The sequence below is a fragment of the Ahaetulla prasina genome, chromosome 1 (assembly GCF_028640845.1).
Source record: "Ahaetulla prasina isolate Xishuangbanna chromosome 1, ASM2864084v1, whole genome shotgun sequence".
Lineage (NCBI taxonomy): Eukaryota > Metazoa > Chordata > Lepidosauria > Squamata > Colubridae > Ahaetulla > Ahaetulla prasina.
Window position 1 is genome coordinate 375,771,263 of NC_080539.1, and position 18,858 is coordinate 375,790,120.

General features: G+C 44.1%; 1 protein-coding gene across 1 annotated transcript; it reads right to left on the reverse strand.

Moving 5' to 3' along the window:
• Nucleotides 1-10,826: 10,826 nt before the first annotated feature.
• Nucleotides 10,827-18,014, reverse strand: LOC131188463 (vomeronasal type-2 receptor 26-like). Its single transcript, XM_058163752.1, has 3 exons — nt 17,788-18,014; nt 16,931-17,237; nt 10,827-12,475 (listed from the first exon to the last, which is right to left on the reverse strand). Exons 1-3 carry the CDS (start codon nt 18,012-18,014, stop codon nt 11,642-11,644), a joined length of 1,368 nt encoding a protein of 455 aa, XP_058019735.1. The 3' UTR covers nt 10,827-11,641.
• Between the last annotated feature and the right edge of the window lie 844 nt (nt 18,015-18,858).

Sequence of the window (18,858 nt, forward strand, 5' to 3'; positions counted from 1 at the left end):
CTTTTGCCGTGCGCTGCAGCCAGCGCACCAGTAGTAAACCGGTTCAGATTTCACCACTGACCTACACCGTTTATTTTATTTATTTATTTGTTTGTTTGTTGAGTAGGTATTAGATAATATATATAAATATAACTATGAATTGAATACATAATATGAATACAAATAAAGGGAACATTAGGACAGGGACGGTTGGCACGTAGGTGCTCTTATGCACACCCCTTACAGACCCCTTAGGAATGGGGTGAGGTTGATAGAAGACAGTCTAAGGTTAAAATTTTGGGGGTTTGGGGATGAAACCACAGACTCAGGTAGTAGGCATTGACCACTTTGTTGCTGAAGTCATATTTTCTGCAATCGAGTTTGGAGCAGCTCACTTTAAGTTTGTATCTATTGTGTGCTCGTGTATTGTTGTGGTTGCAGCTGAAGTAGTCACTGACAGGTAGGACGTTGTAGCAGATAATTTTGTGTACTATGTTTAGGTCATACCGAAGGGGGAATAGTTTTCTAAGCCTAGAATTTCAAGTCTGGTGGCATAAGGCATTTTGGTGCGAGCAGAGGAGTGGAGGACTGTTCTTGTGAACTATTTCTGGGCTCTCTCAATTGTATTAATGTCTGATATGCAGTGTGGATTCCAGACAGATGAGCTGTATTTATTGGTTTAGCAAATGTTCTGTATGCTCCAGTTAGTAGTGTAATATTACTGGAGAAGAAGTTACTCAAGAGTTAGGGGAATTAATATCTCAACCCTTGTCATGGTCAGATCATTTACTCCTTCAGCTAGACTTTCGGACCGCTACACCTCACCGCAGGGAGATGGAACCGGTTCAATGGTTCCGTCCCAGGCACCTGATGGACCCCGAGAGGTTTCTGACGGAGCTTGGGCCATTTCCGAGGGAGTTAGCCCACGGCTCGGCTGAGGAGCTGGCGGCCGCCTGGGATGAGGCGGCCACTGGTGCCTTAGACCGCGTCGTGCCTTTGCGGCTTCTGACCCGGCGACAAACTTGACCAGCTCCTTGGTATAACAAGGAGCTGAGAGAGATGAAGCACCAGAAAAGAAGCCTAGAGAGCGCTTGGAGGTCCAGCCGCTCCGAACCTGACCGAACACTAGTAAGGTCATATATTCAGACCTACCTAGTGGCGATCAGGGCGGCGAAACATAACTATTTCTCCGCACTCATCGCATCGGCAGATAATCGCCCAGCCACCCTGTTTAGGGTGACCCGCTCCCTGCTCACGCAGGAGGCTCGGGAGGACCCCTTACAGGGACGCGCTGAGGATTTTGTTCAGTATCTGTCTGATAAAATCGCTCAGATTCGGGACGGCTTGGACACTGATTGGATAGATTCAGGTGGGATGGCGGAGACAAGTCTTGAGAATGTTATCTGGGCTGAGTTCGATCCTGTGACTCCTGAGGACATGGACAGGTTGTTGGGTAGGTTGAACTCCACCACATGTTTATTGGACCCGTGTCCCTCCTGGATGGTGCTGGCCACTCGGGAGGTTACACGAGGCTGGCTCCAGGAAGTTACCAATGCTTCCTTGTTGGAGGTGTCTTCCCCGCTTTGAAAGAGGCGGTGGTGAGGCCCTCCTCAAGAAGCCCTCCTGACCCGGCTGTTTTAGCGAACTATCGTCCAGTCTCAACCTTCGCTTCTTAGCGAAGGTTGTTGAGAGTGTGGTGGCAAATCAGCTTCCTCAGCACCTGGAGGAAACTGTCTATCTGGACCCGTTCCAGTCCGGTTTCAGACCCGGATACAGCACCGAGACAGCTTTGGTCGCGTTGGTGGATGACCTCTAGAGACCCCGGGACAGGGATTGTTCCTCTGTCCTGGTTCTATTCGATCTCTTGGTGGCTTTTGATACCATCGACCATGGTATCCTGCTGCGATGGTTGGAGGGATTGGGGGTGAGAGGCACCGTTTATCGGTGGTTCTCCTCCTATCTCTCTGACCGTTCGCAGACGGTGTTGGCAGGGGGGCAGAGGTCGACCCCAAGGCGCCTCACCTGTGGGGGGCCTCAGGGGGGTGGTCTCTCGCCCCCCCTGTTCAACATCTATGAAGCCGCTGGGTGAGGTTATCCGTGGTTTCGGGTGGATTATCATCTGTCGCTGATGATACTCAGCTGTACATTTCACCCGAACCACCCCAATGAAGCCGTTGAGGTGATGGGCCGGTGTCTTGAGGCCGTGCGGGTCTGGATGGGGAGGAACAGGCTCCGACTCAACCCTTCCAAGACAGAGTGGCTGTGGGTGCCGGCGTCCCGGTACAGTCAGCTTACACCATCGCTGACTGTGGGGGAGGAAGTATTGACCCCCAGGGAGGGAGTGCGCAACTTAGGCGTTCTCCTGGACGATCGGCTGTCCTTAGAGGATCATTTGACAGCCGTCGCCAGGGGAGCATTTTATCAGGTCCACCTGATCCGCCAGTTGCGCCCCTTCCTTGACCGGGACGCCTTACGCACGGTCACTCACGCCCTCGTCACTTCCTGCCTGGACTATTGCAATGCTCTCTACATGGGGCTCCCCTTGAAGAGCACCCGGAGGCTCCAGTTAGTCCAGAACGCAGCCGCGCGGGTGATAGAGCTCCCATATAACACCTATCCTGCGCAGCCTACACTGGCTACCGGTAGCCTTCCGGGTGCAATTCAAGGTTTTGGTTACCACCTTTAAAGCGCTCCATGGCTTAGGACTGGGATACCTTCGAGACCGCCTTCTGCCGCCAATTGCCTCCCAACGACCTGTGCACTCCCACAGAGTGGGCCTCCTCGGGGTGCCGTCGACCAAACAATGTAGGTTGGCGACCCCCAGAGGGAGGGCCTTCTCTGTGGCGGCACCAGTCCCGTGGAACGAGCTTCCTCCGGGATTACAACAACTCCCCGACCTCCGGACCTTCAGACGTGAACTGAAGACTCTATTATTTCAGCGTGCGGGACTAGCCTAAGAATAAAATGTTTTAGCTAAATTCTAATGGGGGTTTTACCGGTTTTTACTGTTTTAGTGATCAGGCCATGATAATATTTAGTTTTAACTGGGTTTTAATGTTTATTTATTATATTGTTTTTAATATGCCTGTGAACCGCCCTGAGTCCTCCGGGAGATGGTGCGGTATATAAGTTTGATAAATAAATAAATAAAGATTAGGTTTACAACTCTTAATGCCTTTTTGGCGATGTTGTTACAGTGGGCTTTGGTACTTAGATCATTTGATATGAGTACTCCAAGGTCCTTGACAGAGGACAAATGGTTGTCCAGTCTCCCTTTGAAATCTTCCAATGACGGAGCACCCACAACTTCTGGTGGCAAGCTGTTCCATTGGTTGATTGTTCTCACTATTAGGAAATTTCTCCTTAATTCCAGGTTGCTTCTCTCCTTGGTTAGTTTCCATCCTTCTTGTCCTGTCTTCAGATGCTTTGGAGAATAGGTTGACCCTGTCTTCTTTCTGGCAGCCCCTCAAATATTGGAACAATATTGTTATGTCCCTTCTAGTCCTTTTTCAAAAAATTAGATTGGATATACCAAGTTCCTGCAATTGTTCTTCATATGTTTTAGCCTCCAGCTCCCTAATTATTAACATAACATAACATCAGAGTTGGAAGGGACCTTGGAGGCCTTCTAGTCCAACCCCCTGCCCAGGCAGGAAACCCTATACCATCTCAGTCAGATGGTTATCCAACATTCTTGTTACTTGTTATCCAACATTCTTGTTACTCTTCTCGGCACACTTCCTAGAGTCTCCGCATCTTTTTTAAATTGTGGTGACCAGAACTGGATGCAATATACTGAGTGTGCTTTTACTAAGGCTTTGTAAATCAGTACTAGAACTAGACATCAAACAATCAGACATAATTTAGCCATGAGAATTAAAGAATAGAGAATATTGGTCCTAGATAACATTCCACAAGTTGCAAATTCATGGGTTACGTCAACCCTCTTTTCCAGTTACGTTTATAACTTTCTCATTATACTTGCAAATGTACTTCAGTGATTTCCAGAATACGCTCCCTATTGTTGAGTTGCTAGTTTTTTCATGTTAAAAAATATATGATTTGTCTGAAAACAGTCACATGGGTCACATATTCCTCATGTTCCAAACAGACAGGACAGGACAGGACAGGAAAGGACTTTCCTGAAGTTCAAAAGGGACTAACCTGCTGGAGAGAGAAGCAAAAATTGGCCCCTGGAATTATGCATTTCCTATATGGAAAAAATATGTTCTTAGAAGAATGGAATTGATTAAAGTCGATGCATAGAGATAAAAAGACTAAAGCCTGTAATGTAATTAGAGCAATCCCATAGATTTGCAATGGGAACTTTTCCACTTTTGGTGTCTGGCATTCTGGCTCCTTCTCTTGATTTATGGATTTGATTTCCCTCCTGTCTTTCTTAGATGTATAAACATGAGAGCATCCTTTTCTTGAGCCTCTTTCAATATTGGAGGAGTCCTGTCAGCACTTCCTGTTTCATGAACCCTGCAAAAGGTCTTGATTATTGATTAACCTCCAGTTTTGGAGCACCCACAACCTCTGGAGGCAAGCTGATTCACTGATCAATTGTTCTAGTCAGTGGAATGAGTTGCCTCCAGAAGTTGTGAGTGCTCCATCACTGAAGGTTTTTCAGACGAGACCAGCATATGTCTGAAATGGTATGGGATTTCCTGCCTGAGCATCCGGTTGGGCTAGAAGACCTCTGAGGTCCCTTCCTGCTCTGTTATTCTGTTATTTGCTTCAGGTCCTCTGTTTGATTCCACACCATGCACCCATTCTTGTCATTCCCTCCCAGAACAGATGTTTATGGGAATGATGCTCTCCTTCCCACACCAGCTTACAATGGTGGAGATATTCTTCAGAAGAAAACACTGCAGATAGACTTTTCTGGGTCTACCTGGTTAGACAGCCCTCCTGTACCTTTAAATGTCTTCAACAGTTACAAAACATATAAACAAGGCTTGGTAAAGCTCTCCTAAATGAGAAGCAGGAATAGCTAAGAACAGCAATCTTGCAAGAGAGGCAGATCATGGACTTGAAGCTGTTGAAAATGGCCCCTGGATGTGAGGGATTTCCTGGTTTGGGTTGCTTCAACCTTACTGACAATTCCTTGCACGTGAAAGCAGTATGTGATGGCCTATAGGTGGAGCAATCTGAAGGCTGTGAGTTCAATCCTAGGTAGAGGCAGATATTTCTCTCTCTGGGCACAGAGAGAGATCAGGATATATCTGCTGTGAACTCTGGATTGGCAACAGGAAGGGCCAATAAACACTCAGCTCCATTCAATTGCCTTGACTCCACCCCACAAGTGGGGTGGGGTCATTAAACGACAAAGAAAAAGCAGTATGCAAGATGTAAAGGATCAGGCACAAGGAGCTACAGAACAGGCCTCAGTCATCTATGACATTGGCTTTCCTTGTTGGGTACTTGGTTGAAAAATGTGGCTCTAGATTGCCTAACTCTTCTGTCTGGCATTAAGGTCTTTTCAAACATTGTTTCCAGAAGTGTGGATGGCTAAATCCTGTCCTTTCAGGATTTTGCCCCCCAAGAGGTGAAAAGAGAGGAGAGCTGTGAAGAAACCAAATTGTTGGAGGAGTGAGAGCCTGTTAGCAGGACAGAAGCATAGAAGGAAGGTCTGCTTTTGGAACCCTGAACTCCTTGCTTCTCAGTACATTTTATCAAAAATTGCTACTGCAAAACAACTGATTCTGTTTCTTTTTATTCAGGCAATAACTCTTGAGGATACTAACAGCAGATAGGTGGGAAAGTAACCTGAAAATTGGTATTTATGGATGTTTGTGCTTACATCTTCTACTGTATTTTTTATATGTATGATCATCATTTTGCACCACTTTCTTGGTTTGGCCTCTTAGGAGTCAAAATACTTCTGACTCATGTAGCAATATTTCGTGTCGTTAGTTGCTCCTTTGTGTTCAGGTCTGGCCTCAGAATAATTATGTCGCATTTGGGGATGAAGATGCAACCAAGCAGACCAGCACTGGAGGCCAGGATGGAGAAGATCTGCACAGCCACCATGTATTTCCCTTTGGTGCTCAGGTAGGTGGGCACAAAAGTCACCCAGACACTGCAGAAGACCAGCATGCTGAAGGTGATCAGCTTGGCTTCGTTGAAGGCCCCAGGCAGATTCCTGGCCAGGAAAGCCACCGTGAAGCAGATGGCAGCCAAGAAGCCCATGTAGCTGAGGGTGATGTAGAACATGACAACAGCCCCTTCGTTGCATTGCAGGATGATCTCTCCAGGCTGGGAGTGGAGGTCAGAGTCAGGAAATGGGGGAGAAACTCCCAACCAGATGGAGCAGATGACAATTTGGGCAGCAGCAGAAGAAAGGATGATGGAGTTGGCCAAGCTCTTCCCCAACCATCTCTTCACTCGGTTTCCTGGTTTTGTGGCCAGGAAGGCCAGCACCACCGTGATGGTTTTGGCCAAGAGAGAAGAAATGGCAACTGAGAAGATGATGCTGAAAAGCGTTTGTCGGAGAAGGCAAGTGGCTTTCCTTGGTTGACCAATGAAGAGGAAAGGAGACAAGAAACATAGCAGGAGGGAGACCAGAAGGATGTAGGAGAGGTTCCGGTTGTTGGCTTTGACAAGGGGAGTTTCCCGGTATTTAATGAATACGAGTAAGACAAAGCCTGTGGTTAGGAAAAAGAATAGACCAAATGATACCAGGATGTTGCCCAGATGTTCTTCATAAGATAGGAAGGTTATTAATTTGGGGATACATTGGACTTTATCCCCATTTGGATATTTATCATCCGGACACTTGGTGCATTTTTCTGTATCTGAGGGGGGAAAAAATTATTTCTTTAACATACCATCCTTTCATCTTGAAAAAAATACAATCTTGGGACAAGATGCATTTCTTATCATCTTATCATCTCCACAGAAAGATCATAAAAGGAACATCATTTTCTAAAAAAATAATAATATTTCTAATTATTAAATTGAGGGAAGTCCTAGGACATTCATGATTTCCTGTGTAATGTGGAGAATCGTCATAAGAACCTACATTATTACAGGTAAATAATCAATCAGTTACTCTTTCTGGACACACTTCCTGAGTCCTTCACGTGGCCCTTCTTGATATACAGGACTCAGAAGAGGCTAACTTTTGGAACCTAATCCTGCAAATAATCAAGAATGGCTACTGGGAGCAGCGATAATTTATTTGTCAAGAGTTGGACCCATAACTGTCCTCACCACCTCATTGTGGACCAGGGGGGAGGGGGGAGGGTATTAGTGAAGGGAGGGGGGTTGGGAGGAAAGGGGGGGGGATTTTTTTTTTGTAAAACTTTTTGAATAAAAAAAAAAAGAGTTGGACCCATAACTGTCCTCACCACCACATTGTGGACCAGCAGCACCTTCCCAGTGATCCTCAAGGGGGGAGCCATATAAAATGCATTGTAATCCCAAAGATGCTTTTTCCAAGAGGGAACTGGACTTTTATCTGTGTGTGTTTTTCTTTGAAAACATTGAGCTTCTCATCCAAGGTGTCTATGGAGATTTTCAATCATCCAGGTCATAGTCATCTAGCCATGAAACTAATCAAGGAGAGAAGCAACCTAGAACTAAGGAGAAATTTCCTGACGGAACAATTAATCAGTGGAACAATTTGCCTCCAGAAGTTGTGAATGCTCCAACACCGGAAGTTTTTAAAAAGATTTTGCATAACCATTTGTCTGAAGTGGTGTTGGGTTTCCTGCCTACACAGGGGGTTGGACTAGAAGACCTCCAAGGTCCCTTCCAACACTGTCATTCTGTTCTGTCCCAAAGATGTTTTTTTTTTCAAAAGGCAACTGGATTATCTTGTTTTTTTCTTCCTTGAAGATGTTTCATTTAGAACCAAAGAAGCTTCTGGGATGAGAAGAAAACAGAAAGACCAGTTGCCTTTTGAAAAAAAAAGCACCTTTCGGAACAACCATGACCAGAGGTGGGCGGCACATAAATTAACAACTGGTTCACCCCAGCACTGAAAATGTGAGTGTGCTATGTCGTCCTATTTAGCTCCATTTTTAAAGCCTTCCGTGCATACATGCAACCTTCTACGCATGTGTTTTGCTCACACGTATGCTTACACACATGCGCACTGCTTAAAAAACTCAGCTAAATAGGACAGCATAGCACTGGGACAGGCTCACCCGCAGGTCACAACTACTAGTTCGCCCGAACTGGTCTGAACCAGCTGAATCCCACCCCTGACCGTGACTCGGACGATTGAGAATCTCCATAGACAATGCATTGCAATAATCTTTCTGGGAGATGGACCTGAGGCAATTCCTCAAGTTTCGAAGAACTCAGATCTTCCCAGAAAGGTTAAAAACTATAAGGACGCCTCCAAATTGAAAAGCAGAAGAGAGATTTTCTCTGAGAGTAGTGAAGCTGGTGCAATCTGTCAAATCCTCCTCTCTGTTCCCAGCCTCCCCTTCACCTTTGTCATCCTTTAGATAAGAAATTGAAAATGAACAAGAAAACGGTTGAGCTTCGATCTTTTAACTTGGACTCCCGTGAAAATGCTCTGGAGGAATCCATTTCCACAAGGCCTGCCTTTTTCTTTGGTGTCACCCACCTTCCTGAATGGAGATGGTCCCCTCCGGACAAGGAATGCAGTCGTAGCAGCAAACTGGCTCTCCTTCTCGAGCCCTCTTGACAAATCCAGGCTGACAGTTTTCCACACATTTGGACTGAGGCAGAGACTAAGCAGAAAAGAAGGAATGCCGAAGTAAAACCTCAGAACTCACCATCCATGGAAAAGGGAGGTAGACATAAACCTTAGGGAAGTAAGTAGTCTCTGGCCTTCGGTTAAATAAATATGAAATATTACCTGGATCTCATCTGTCAAAGAAAGGTGTTGGTGAGGTGCAGGAGAAGAGCTTGATCTCCTGTGGCCCACACCTCCGGAATATTCTACCCTTGAGGTGGGAAGGTCCCCACAACACTGACCTCCTGGAAGAACCTTAAAACCTGACTTTGCTGGCTAGCATGGCTAGCCTGGGGCCTCCGTGCTGTTCTTAGGGTGGGCTGTTGTGGGCTGTTCATAATATTGATCGTATTGATAGACATGATTGTATTAACTTTTTAATCTTTCTATCATTTTGTAAGGTGTCCAGAGTTGCTGCAATAATGAGATAGGTGGCATATAAATTTAATAAATAAATAAATGTCTCACTTGCTCCAAAGGGTTGTAGGAGATACAATTACTGGCAGATTTTTTTCATTTATTTCCTTCCTTTTGCTTCTGGCACATTACATTGAAACAAACTTTAGAAAAAGTTCAGAGAAGAGCAACTAAGAGGATCAAAGGCCTGGAGACTAAAACATAGGAAGGGTTTGGGCAGTCTAGAGAAAAGGAGGACCAAGAGTGACATGATAGCAGGATTCCAGGATTTGAGGGGCTGCCACAAAGAAGAGGAGGGGTCAAGCTATTCTCCAGAGCACCAAAGAGAAGGACAAGAAGCAACGGATGGAAACTAATCAAGGAGAGAAGCAACCGGGAATCAAGGAGAAACTTCCTAACAGTGAGGACAATTAACCAGTGGAAAAGCTTCCCTTCAGTAAAACTGGAGCTTTTTAAGAAGAGACTGGACAGTCACTTATCTGAAATGGTATAAGTTTTCTTGCTTGAGCATGGGGCTGGACTAGAAGATCTCCAAGATCCCTTCCAGCTCATTCTATTCTAATCTATCCTATCCTTTCCCATCCCATCCCATCCCATCCCATCCCATCCCATCCTATTCTATTCTTTATTCTATTCTAAATTTCATTCCATTCCATTCCATTCCATAATTCCATTCCATTCTTTAATTCTATATCCTATCCTATCCTAAAGGTCTTTTCTACCTGATAAAGTCTGGAGTGATGGAACTGAGAAAAGATTTTTTAAAAATTCAGTGACAGACAAGGGGCTTCCTCCTATGGCCATTTTAATATGGATTCCTCCATTCTTCTTATAGCCATGATTTTCAAGGATGATGGTCTATCCATTAAATTCTATAATAAAATTTATTCTAAAGGCTTTATTAATTTTTGTTTTATTAGGTTTTCTTTAAAAAAAATAAGTAGAACAAAACAGTGAGAAAGAAAGGAAGTTCTGCCCAGCAGGATACTAAATTGCAGAAGGGACACACAAGGGCCATGATCTATCTCATAAAGTTTAGTCACCCAGCGTCCCATGTTGGACACAGCTGAATCAGCTGAAAACAGTGTTCCGTACTAGAGCATCTGAAGGACATCTTGGTCAATAGCACTGAAGCTTTCTAAGCCACCTAACAAAATTATAAAAGGACCACTCCCCACATTCAATTCTCCATCTTGGGGACTAGGCTTAGCCCACTTGAAATGGGTTCTAGGGCTTTGGACACCAGAGAAAAGTCTCCAATATTTTCCCCACCTTGTTGAGCGACTTTAGCCTTGACAGAGCATCTTGGTTGATAATTACTCTCTCTCTTTCTAAGCTCCCAAGTTTCAGTTGGATGGGATCCTCCTCGGAGAGAATCAATGAGCACACAAAATCCAGATCTGCTGTTACATCTCCATTTTGGTCCAAGTAGAGCTTAAAATTGGAAAGATTCCAAAATTCATTCTTCTCAAGAAAGGGGTGGAACTGGAAGGAATTCATTCCCATATTTTAAAAGTAGAACCCTTCTTTTTTTATCCCAAAAAGCCTTAGTAAGACCACACCTACAGTACTGCATCCAGTTTTGGTCACCAAAATTTAAAAAAAGTTGTGGAGACTCTAGAAAAAGTCAGAGAAGGGGACTGGAAGCTAAAACATACGATGAACGATTGCAGGAACTGAGCCTGGCTAGTCTAGGGAAGAGAAGGACCAGGGGAGACAGGAGAGCCGTCTTCCAATATCTGAGGGGCTGCCACAGAGAGGAGGAAGGGGGTCAAGCTATTCTCCAAAGCCCCTGAAGGCCAGACAAGGAATAATGGATGGAAACTGATCAAGGCTCTCAAGAAGAGACTGGACTGTCATTTGTCAGAAATTGTGTAGGGTCTTCTCCATGTGTCGGGGGAGTTGGACTAGATGACCTACAAGGACCCTTCCAACTCTATTAAGCTGTGTAATTGGTGTATTCAGTTGTCTAAATTGCAAATATGCTTGGCTGGGAGAAAAAAGTGTTACCACTATCTTCAAAAGTTTTTAAAAAAAGGTTCAGCAACATTTGTCAACTACATATTGAGAAAATATAGATTGAGAAAATAAATAAAGTTTGTCAATTATATGGAACATTCTTGAGCAGCTCACAAATAAATTAACAAACAAAGAGATTATGTATACATTCCCTGAAAACAACAGGGTGATTACAAGAAAGCAGGGATTTGTCAAGAAGAAAATTCCCAATTTAATCTTCTCTCTGCTAGTCAACAGAGGAAACACATCCTGGCGAGCTAATTCTGCATTATTGAAAACAGAATCTTGCAAGTCTGAAATTCCAAATCTTCCACCATCAGTTTTGATTGAGAACAATCAATCCATGGAACAGAAGTTTCCTTCGAAAGTTGTGGGAGTTTCATCATTGGAGGCTTTCAAGGGGAGATTGGACTGCTGTTTGTTGGGGATGGTGTAAGGTCTCCTGCTTGGGCTGGGGGTTGGACTAGATGATCTACAAGGTCCCTTCCAACTCTGTTAATCTAATCTAATCTAATTAATGGATAATAGATACTTGGCAGGGTCCCGTACCTGCCATGGTTGCAGCCTTGGAGTTCCCAAACTCTCTTTGCCCTCCTTCCTTCTCCTCCTGTATCTGGAGGAATATGCAGCATTCAAGACATGCACCAGACTCTTAACAATACTATAAACATGTTTGTTATTTGAGATCCGTAAAGTGTTCCTTCCCTGTTGGGTCTCCATTGATGCTTTCTGGGTGCATCTTCTCCGACCATTGGCAGAAGAGACACGGTTTGAAAAAGAACAGCGAAAATACTGATCTTCATACTGGACATCTACAAACAAGTAGGGCTCAAACCCATCATCTTTTGGCCATTGTTTCCTCTGAAAACTAAAGGACCAAATACTATGGACATGTTTGAAACGTCTGTCTTTTCTCAACGAATATGTTCCCAAATTTGTGGTGATCCAGACTTTCCCTTCAATGGGTCCTGGAAAACCTTGAAGTGTTTCATGGAAAGGAAGGATTCTGTCTGAAATGGAAACGTATTCTAAGAAGTGAACAAAGACGTTGACTTGTCTCCACTTAGAGAGAACCTTTCTGAGGAGGGCTGGAGGTCTAGTCATCGAGAATCGTTGTGATATAACCACACAAATTCCATTCCTGACAAGCATAGGAGTCAAAATCCTCATGAAATTCTCTCCCTTCTCTGTGTCTGAAGCGAAGAGGCCAATCAAGGTCCATCTGAAATGGAGAAGCAGATGGACAATTGCTGGGTCCTGGAACTCTCCATTGGGGAGCATCCGGTGGTAAAAAGGGAATTGAGTTTTATCACTCAGAGCCTCTGAAGCAGTTAGATAACTGATCTGAAAAGACAATGAAGAATACTTATATTTGGGTTCAGATCAAGTCTGAAACATCAGCTTTTAATAAATCCAACTTCATTCTCTTGAACTTGTTAGAATAGTTTATGGTTGATTAGTCTTGAGGCCTACAAAAATACAGAATATAAAACACAGAACATTAAGAACACAATATATAAACACAGAATAAAAAATTAAGGAAAGAAGAATATGAATAAAGAATGAAAAACATACTTCTGTATCACCCTTATAATTTACCACAGTCGGACCCAGATATACAGATTCTAGGTGAACTGTTTTTTCCAATAAAGTGCTATATTATATATACATGGAACACTTTGAAACCCAAGCTCTAGAAAAATCTGATCACAAACCCAAACTCTGGCTCAGATACGTAGACGACACCTTCATAATCTGGCCACATGGGAAAGAAAAACTTGACAACTTCCTCACACACCTCAATAGCCTACACCCCAAAATACAGTTCACCATGGAAACAGAAGCTAACAACCAACTTCCCTTCCTAGATGTCTTAGTCTACAGGAAACCCAATGGCTCCCTAGGACACACCATCTACCAGAAGAAAACACACACAAACCGCTATCTGCACGCACTCTCACACCACCACCCAGCACAGATCAACTCCGTAGCCAAGACACTCATCTCCAGAACAAAACGCTTAGCTGATGAACAACACCTAAAAACCGAACTACACACTCTCACTAACGTACTAACATCCAATGGATTCCAGAGAAATAAGATTACCAAACTAGTCCAAAAAGAACCCCCCACTAAAATCCAAGACAGAGAACAAGAAAACGGCACAGCCCTCCTCCCATATATAAAAGGCACCACAGACAGAATCAGCAAGATCCACCACAAATACAACATCAAGACAGCATTCTGCACAAACCGAAAAATATCCACCATCCTAAAAAACCCCAAAGACAAAATTGAGTTAGAAAATCAAGGAGTATATGAAATCCCATGCACCGCCTGCCCCACCACATACATTGGACAAACCAACAGAAGAATAAATGCACGCATTGAAGAACACAAGAACTCAGTCACAAAAGAGGAATCAACTTCTTCCCTGGTCCAATACCTTAAAGCCACAGGACACGATATTGACTTTAAAAAGACCAGAACTATCACCAAAACTGAACACTTTAACAACAGAATAATCAGAGAAGCCATCGAGATAGAAAAACGCCCACACAGCATAAACAAACGAGATGATACCTTCCGCCTACCAGCCATTTGGAAACCCGCCCTTATTGACAAACGAGTCCCTAACACGAGGAATGACACCAGACCCACAGTCACGAGGTCCACACAGGATGTCACCACCACACATCCACCCAGAAAGCAGACCCAAACCCACACTGATCATGAAGCACGACCAAGGACCAGAAGCCAGACCGCAGCTGTAACATTAGCCATTTCAAACCCCTCCAATCCATACATGCAGCAGACTAACACCCACTATGAAGATGTAGCATGACCACGAACACGAAGCCAAACAACAGCAATGCAGCTCACCAGCTCAAATCCCCCTGCAACTCAGACTAATCTGAGCACAACCAAGCCCCTACCCAAACAGGACACCCCCCCAGCCAATCAGAGCACAACCAAGCTCCCACCCAATCCGTTCAAACCCCCACTAGCAGTTAAAAAGGAAGAAACAGCTGCAATCACACATTGTTCCCAGAAGCACGAAGCTGAAGTCTGAAGATGACAAATGACACTTCGTCGAAACGTCGCCAAGACACTTCCAATTTTACGTGGGAGAAAACCCGAATAACCAAAGACCTACATATATATATATATGTTTTCTCCCACAAACACAACATCAAGACAGCATTCTGCACAAACCAAAAAATATCCACCATCCTAAGAAACCCCAAAGACAAAATTGAGTTAGAAAATCAAGGAGTATATGAAATCCCATGCACCGCCTGCCCCACCACATACATCGGACAAACCAACAGAAGAATAAGTGCACGCATTGAAGAACACAAGAACTCAGTCAAAAAAGAGGAATCAACTTCTTTGCTAGTCCAACACTTTAAAGTCACAGGACATGATATTGACTTTAAAAAGACCAGAACTATCGCCAAAACTGAACACTTTAACAACAGAATAATCAGAGAAGCCATTGAGATAGAAAAACGCCCACACAGCATGAACAAACGAGATGATACCTCCCGCCTACCAGCCATTTGGAAACCCGCCCTTATTGACAAACGAGTCCCTAACACGAGGAATGACACCAGACCCACACTCACGAGGTCCACACAGGGTGTCACCACCCAGAAAGCAGACCCAAACCCACACTGATCATGAAGCACGACCAAGGACCAGAAGCCAGACCGCAGCTGCAACATTAGCCATTTCAAACCCCTCCAATCCATACATGCAGCAGACTGACACCCACTATGAAGATGTAGCACGACCACAAAGCCAAACAACAGCTATGCAGCTCACCAGCTCAAATCCCCCTGCAACACAGACTAAACTGAGCACAACCAAGCCCCCACCAACACAGGACACCCCCCCATCCAATCAGAGCACCAAAAAACCCCCATCCAATCAGAGCACAGCCAAGCTCCCACCCAATCAGTTCAAACCCCCACTAGCAGTTAAAAGGAAGAAACAGCTGCGATCACACATTGCTCCCAGAAGCACGAAGCTGAAGCCTGAAGATGACGAATGAGACTTCGTCGAAACGTCGCCAAGACACTTCCAATTTTACACGGGAGAAAACCCGAACAACCAAAGACCTACATACAAACACCCGTGAAAACCGCAGAAAACAAATACACACACACACACACACACACACACACACACAAAATATACAATATACATATATATATATAGAATTCTGATAGCATAGGAAATTAGTTGTTTTAATATAAGGATCACAATAGGTTGCTTTTAGCTCCAGAAAGACAAGTTCATTGAGACTTGGTTAAATCTTCTATATTTAACCATTGGGCCCAGCACACTCAGACTAAAATAAATATCATCCTAAGGCACTTTTGCATTTAAATACTTGCTTTTTAATTGAATTTTTGTATGTTAAAAAAGACAGAATTTTAGAAATCTCAGTTTCTACAGCTTAATTTTATATCAATACTTATATACCCTGATTTTAGACAGGGAACAAGTTGTATAAATTCCCATTTCAGGCCTGAGGGTGGAAGAACATTTATCCACCCCCAAGATCTTTCTTGGATGACTGTATTTGTTTTAGTGATGATCTATGTCTTAAACTTCAAATCACACCATCATATAAGAGTTTAGGGGTAACCTAAGAGACAGAAGCAACCTAGAACTAAGGAGAAGATTCCTGACAGTTAGAACAATTAATCAGTGGAACAACTTGCCTCCAGAAGTTGTAAATGCTCCAAAACTGGAAGTTTTTAAGAAGAAGGTTGGATAATCATTTGTCTGCTGTAGGGTTGCCTGCCTAAGCAGAGGGTTGGACTAGAAGACCTCCAAGCTCCCTTCCAACTCTATTATTCTATTCTGATCTAATCTCGGCATTATATACTTTAATAAGTGGAGCTAAGGAAGTGGGATGGTTATGATTTTTATTTAATTGAAGTAGTAGATTCACTTATGTCCTTGCTCTGGGCTTTTTTCATGTAGAGTGAGCAAAGACCCAGACTCCAGGAAAACTACCTCCAGATAAGGAAAGGGGTTACTTGCTGTATGGCTCACCACTGAATGGACATGATGTCATTTTTAAAATTCATAACTCTTGACTTTGATTTATTAAGAATCAGATAATTATTTTGCAAGATGGAGCCAAGTCTTCTTTACAGCGTATGGAACTCAACTTGAGGGAGTCCTTGGTGGTCTCGGAGCTTGCTTGTTTTCCTGCAGACGTTTCATGACCCAAACTGTCTGACTTCATCAGTGCTAACCATCATCATCACTAACACTGATGATGTTACCTAGTTTGGGTAAAGAAACGTCTGCAAGAAAACAAGCATGTTCAGAGACCACCAAGGACCCCTAATGTCAACCCTGAGCTACAAATATTCTCCTTTATTACAGGTATAATAATAATAATATCATTCTCAGTGTCTAACAAGATGATAATATATGTATCTAGTGCCTTAGGCATGTGTACCTGAGGGTCCTTTAGGAGTCCTGGTAAGTCATTCGTGTCATTCACTGAATAATAACGGTACAAGTATGCACCCTTCGTGAGTTTTGGTCCTATTTGCTACAAGAGTCCGGCAGAATCCACCAAAGCCATGAAGATGGTGTCATGAGAAGATACGGTTGCCTCCTTCTCAATACGGATCCCAATCCCCAGCCATGAGACCTACAATGGCTATGCTGAAAAACAGCTCCTGAGAATTCCATTGAGAAGATGTATTGATCAGCCACCACCTCTTCACTCACTTTACCAGAGACAGAAACACACACACATACACAAACCTGTGGGACTTTGTAGGTGCCTACTAAAGTTGACATCTGGATGGAGATGTCCCTTCTAGCTGCATCGAGAAGAGTCAAAAGACTGTCCTTCTTCCCACAGCTGTAGTTGGGAACATTGGCTTCTCCGGTAGAGAGCATGTCCAGCAAAGCATCTGAAGTGACACGGGTGCTCAGCGAGTTGTCATGGATGTTGTAGCCAAGTGTGAGATTGTGCAGGAGCTGTGGATTCTTGTTAGCCACGTGAATGGCAAAAATGAATCGGACAATTCTAAACTTATCAGCAGATAACTTACCCGAAGGTGCCCACCTGTAGAAAAATAGTCGAAGTATCAACACCACCATCGAAAGCAATAAGAGAATATTGTTTAATGTATATACTCTTTGTCACACAAACCCATTGCATCTTAAGCCAATACTGACCCAAAACTAGAGGCAAAAAGTAAACCATTCAATAAGCATCTATAGATAGATACAGATACAGATTAACAGAGTTGGAAGGGACCTTGCAGGTCATCTAGTCCAACCACCCAGCCAAGCAGACCCTACACCATTTCTGACAGATGGCAGTTCAGTCTCTTCTTGAAAGCTTCAAGTAATGGGACTGACACAGGAAACTGCAACCTTTTCAATAGTTACTTTAAACAAAAGTCAGTTTTCAAACAGATGAACTCAGGGCTGGATGGGGAGGAAGAAATAATCTGGAGTTCTTTTAGCTTTCTCCATCTTTGGATTTGAGTCTCTTCCAGGAAATTAGGTGGGTCCTGCCCTACAGGAGTAAGTGAAATAAGGAGGGGGGAAAGGAGAATATTACACCTGCAAATGGAAGGAGTGCAAATCCATCATCCTGAATGACTTACGAGATAGACTGACTAGAAGGAGCCATGTTGAAAGGCAATATTATATTTGAGCTCAATGTTGCCGTGGTGACCACGCTAACAAGATGGTCTCCTGGCCTGTAATAGCTTGGTGGATTTTTTCCATCCCGGTGCTCCAAATTCATCCGGCACTTCCTCCTCAGCTTTCCAGAGACCGGCTGGAACACCGGCAGCATCAGAAGCACCAGGAGCAAAATCAGGAGGTCCATCATTCATTGGGCTGAGTCAACCCCTTTCTAAACACCTGGAAGAGATGGAAGAGTTCCAGGATCTCCACAAGATGGCAATGCCAGCGGTTCTCCTGGTTCAGACAGAGACAAGCCGAGCTTCATCTGGAAAGGAGAGAAAGTACATTCAAGAGCCGAGCCCCCACCTGTCCCCAACCTTGTGCCACCAAAGAGCCTGCCCTGAGGCATTGATCCTCTTCTGATGCAAGATCCCTTCCACGCACCTCCAGTCCGATGTTTACATCAAGGCAGTCGCTGGAGAAGTGACAGAAGAGGTCACAGAGAAGAGGATGGTGACCATCACACTGTGAAGCCACTTCTCCTCTGGGAACCCTGAAGTTCTACCAGGGCTCCATGGGAGGAGGGATGGCTGGAGAAAAGAATCAAAATCACTCATACACCCCTAGGGACATTATTCTGTCCTTCCTGTCCGGACATGCCCAGAAAATTATCAAAGGTATAAGTACAGATTAGGCGAGACCTGGCTCAAAAACAGTAACTGTGGGAGGGGCCTTGGAGTCCTAATGGATGATCACTTGAATAGGAGCCAAGAGTGTGCAGAATCCGCCTAATACAATCCTGGGTTGTATAAACAGAGGCATAGAATCAAAACCACATGAAGTATCAGTGCCGCTTTATAAAACCCTAGTAAGGCCACACCTGGAATACTGCAACCAATTTTGGTCACCCTACTACAAGACAGTTGTTGAGACTTTGGAAAAAGTGCAGAGAAGAGCAACTAAGAATATCAAAGGCCTGGAGACTAAAACATATGACTTAATGATTAATGATCAACGCACTCCAATCAACATCTAAAAAGCCACTT

What these genes read in the sequence shown, in the direction of transcription:
- LOC131188463 (XM_058163752.1), bottom strand. Translation starts at nt 18,014, where the DNA reads ATGGACCTCCTGATTTTGCTCCTGGTGCTTCTGATGCTGCCGGTGTTC. An exon ending in CCTTCTAGTCAGTCTATCTC is followed by an intron (nt 17,238 to 17,787) that starts GTAAGTCATTCA and finishes ATTTTTCTACAG; the next exon opens with GTGGGCACCTTCGGGTAAGT. An exon ending in GCACCTACAAAGTCCCACAG is followed by an intron (nt 12,476 to 16,930) that starts GTTTGTGTATGT and finishes TTGTCTTTTCAG; the next exon opens with ATCAGTTATCTAACTGCTTC.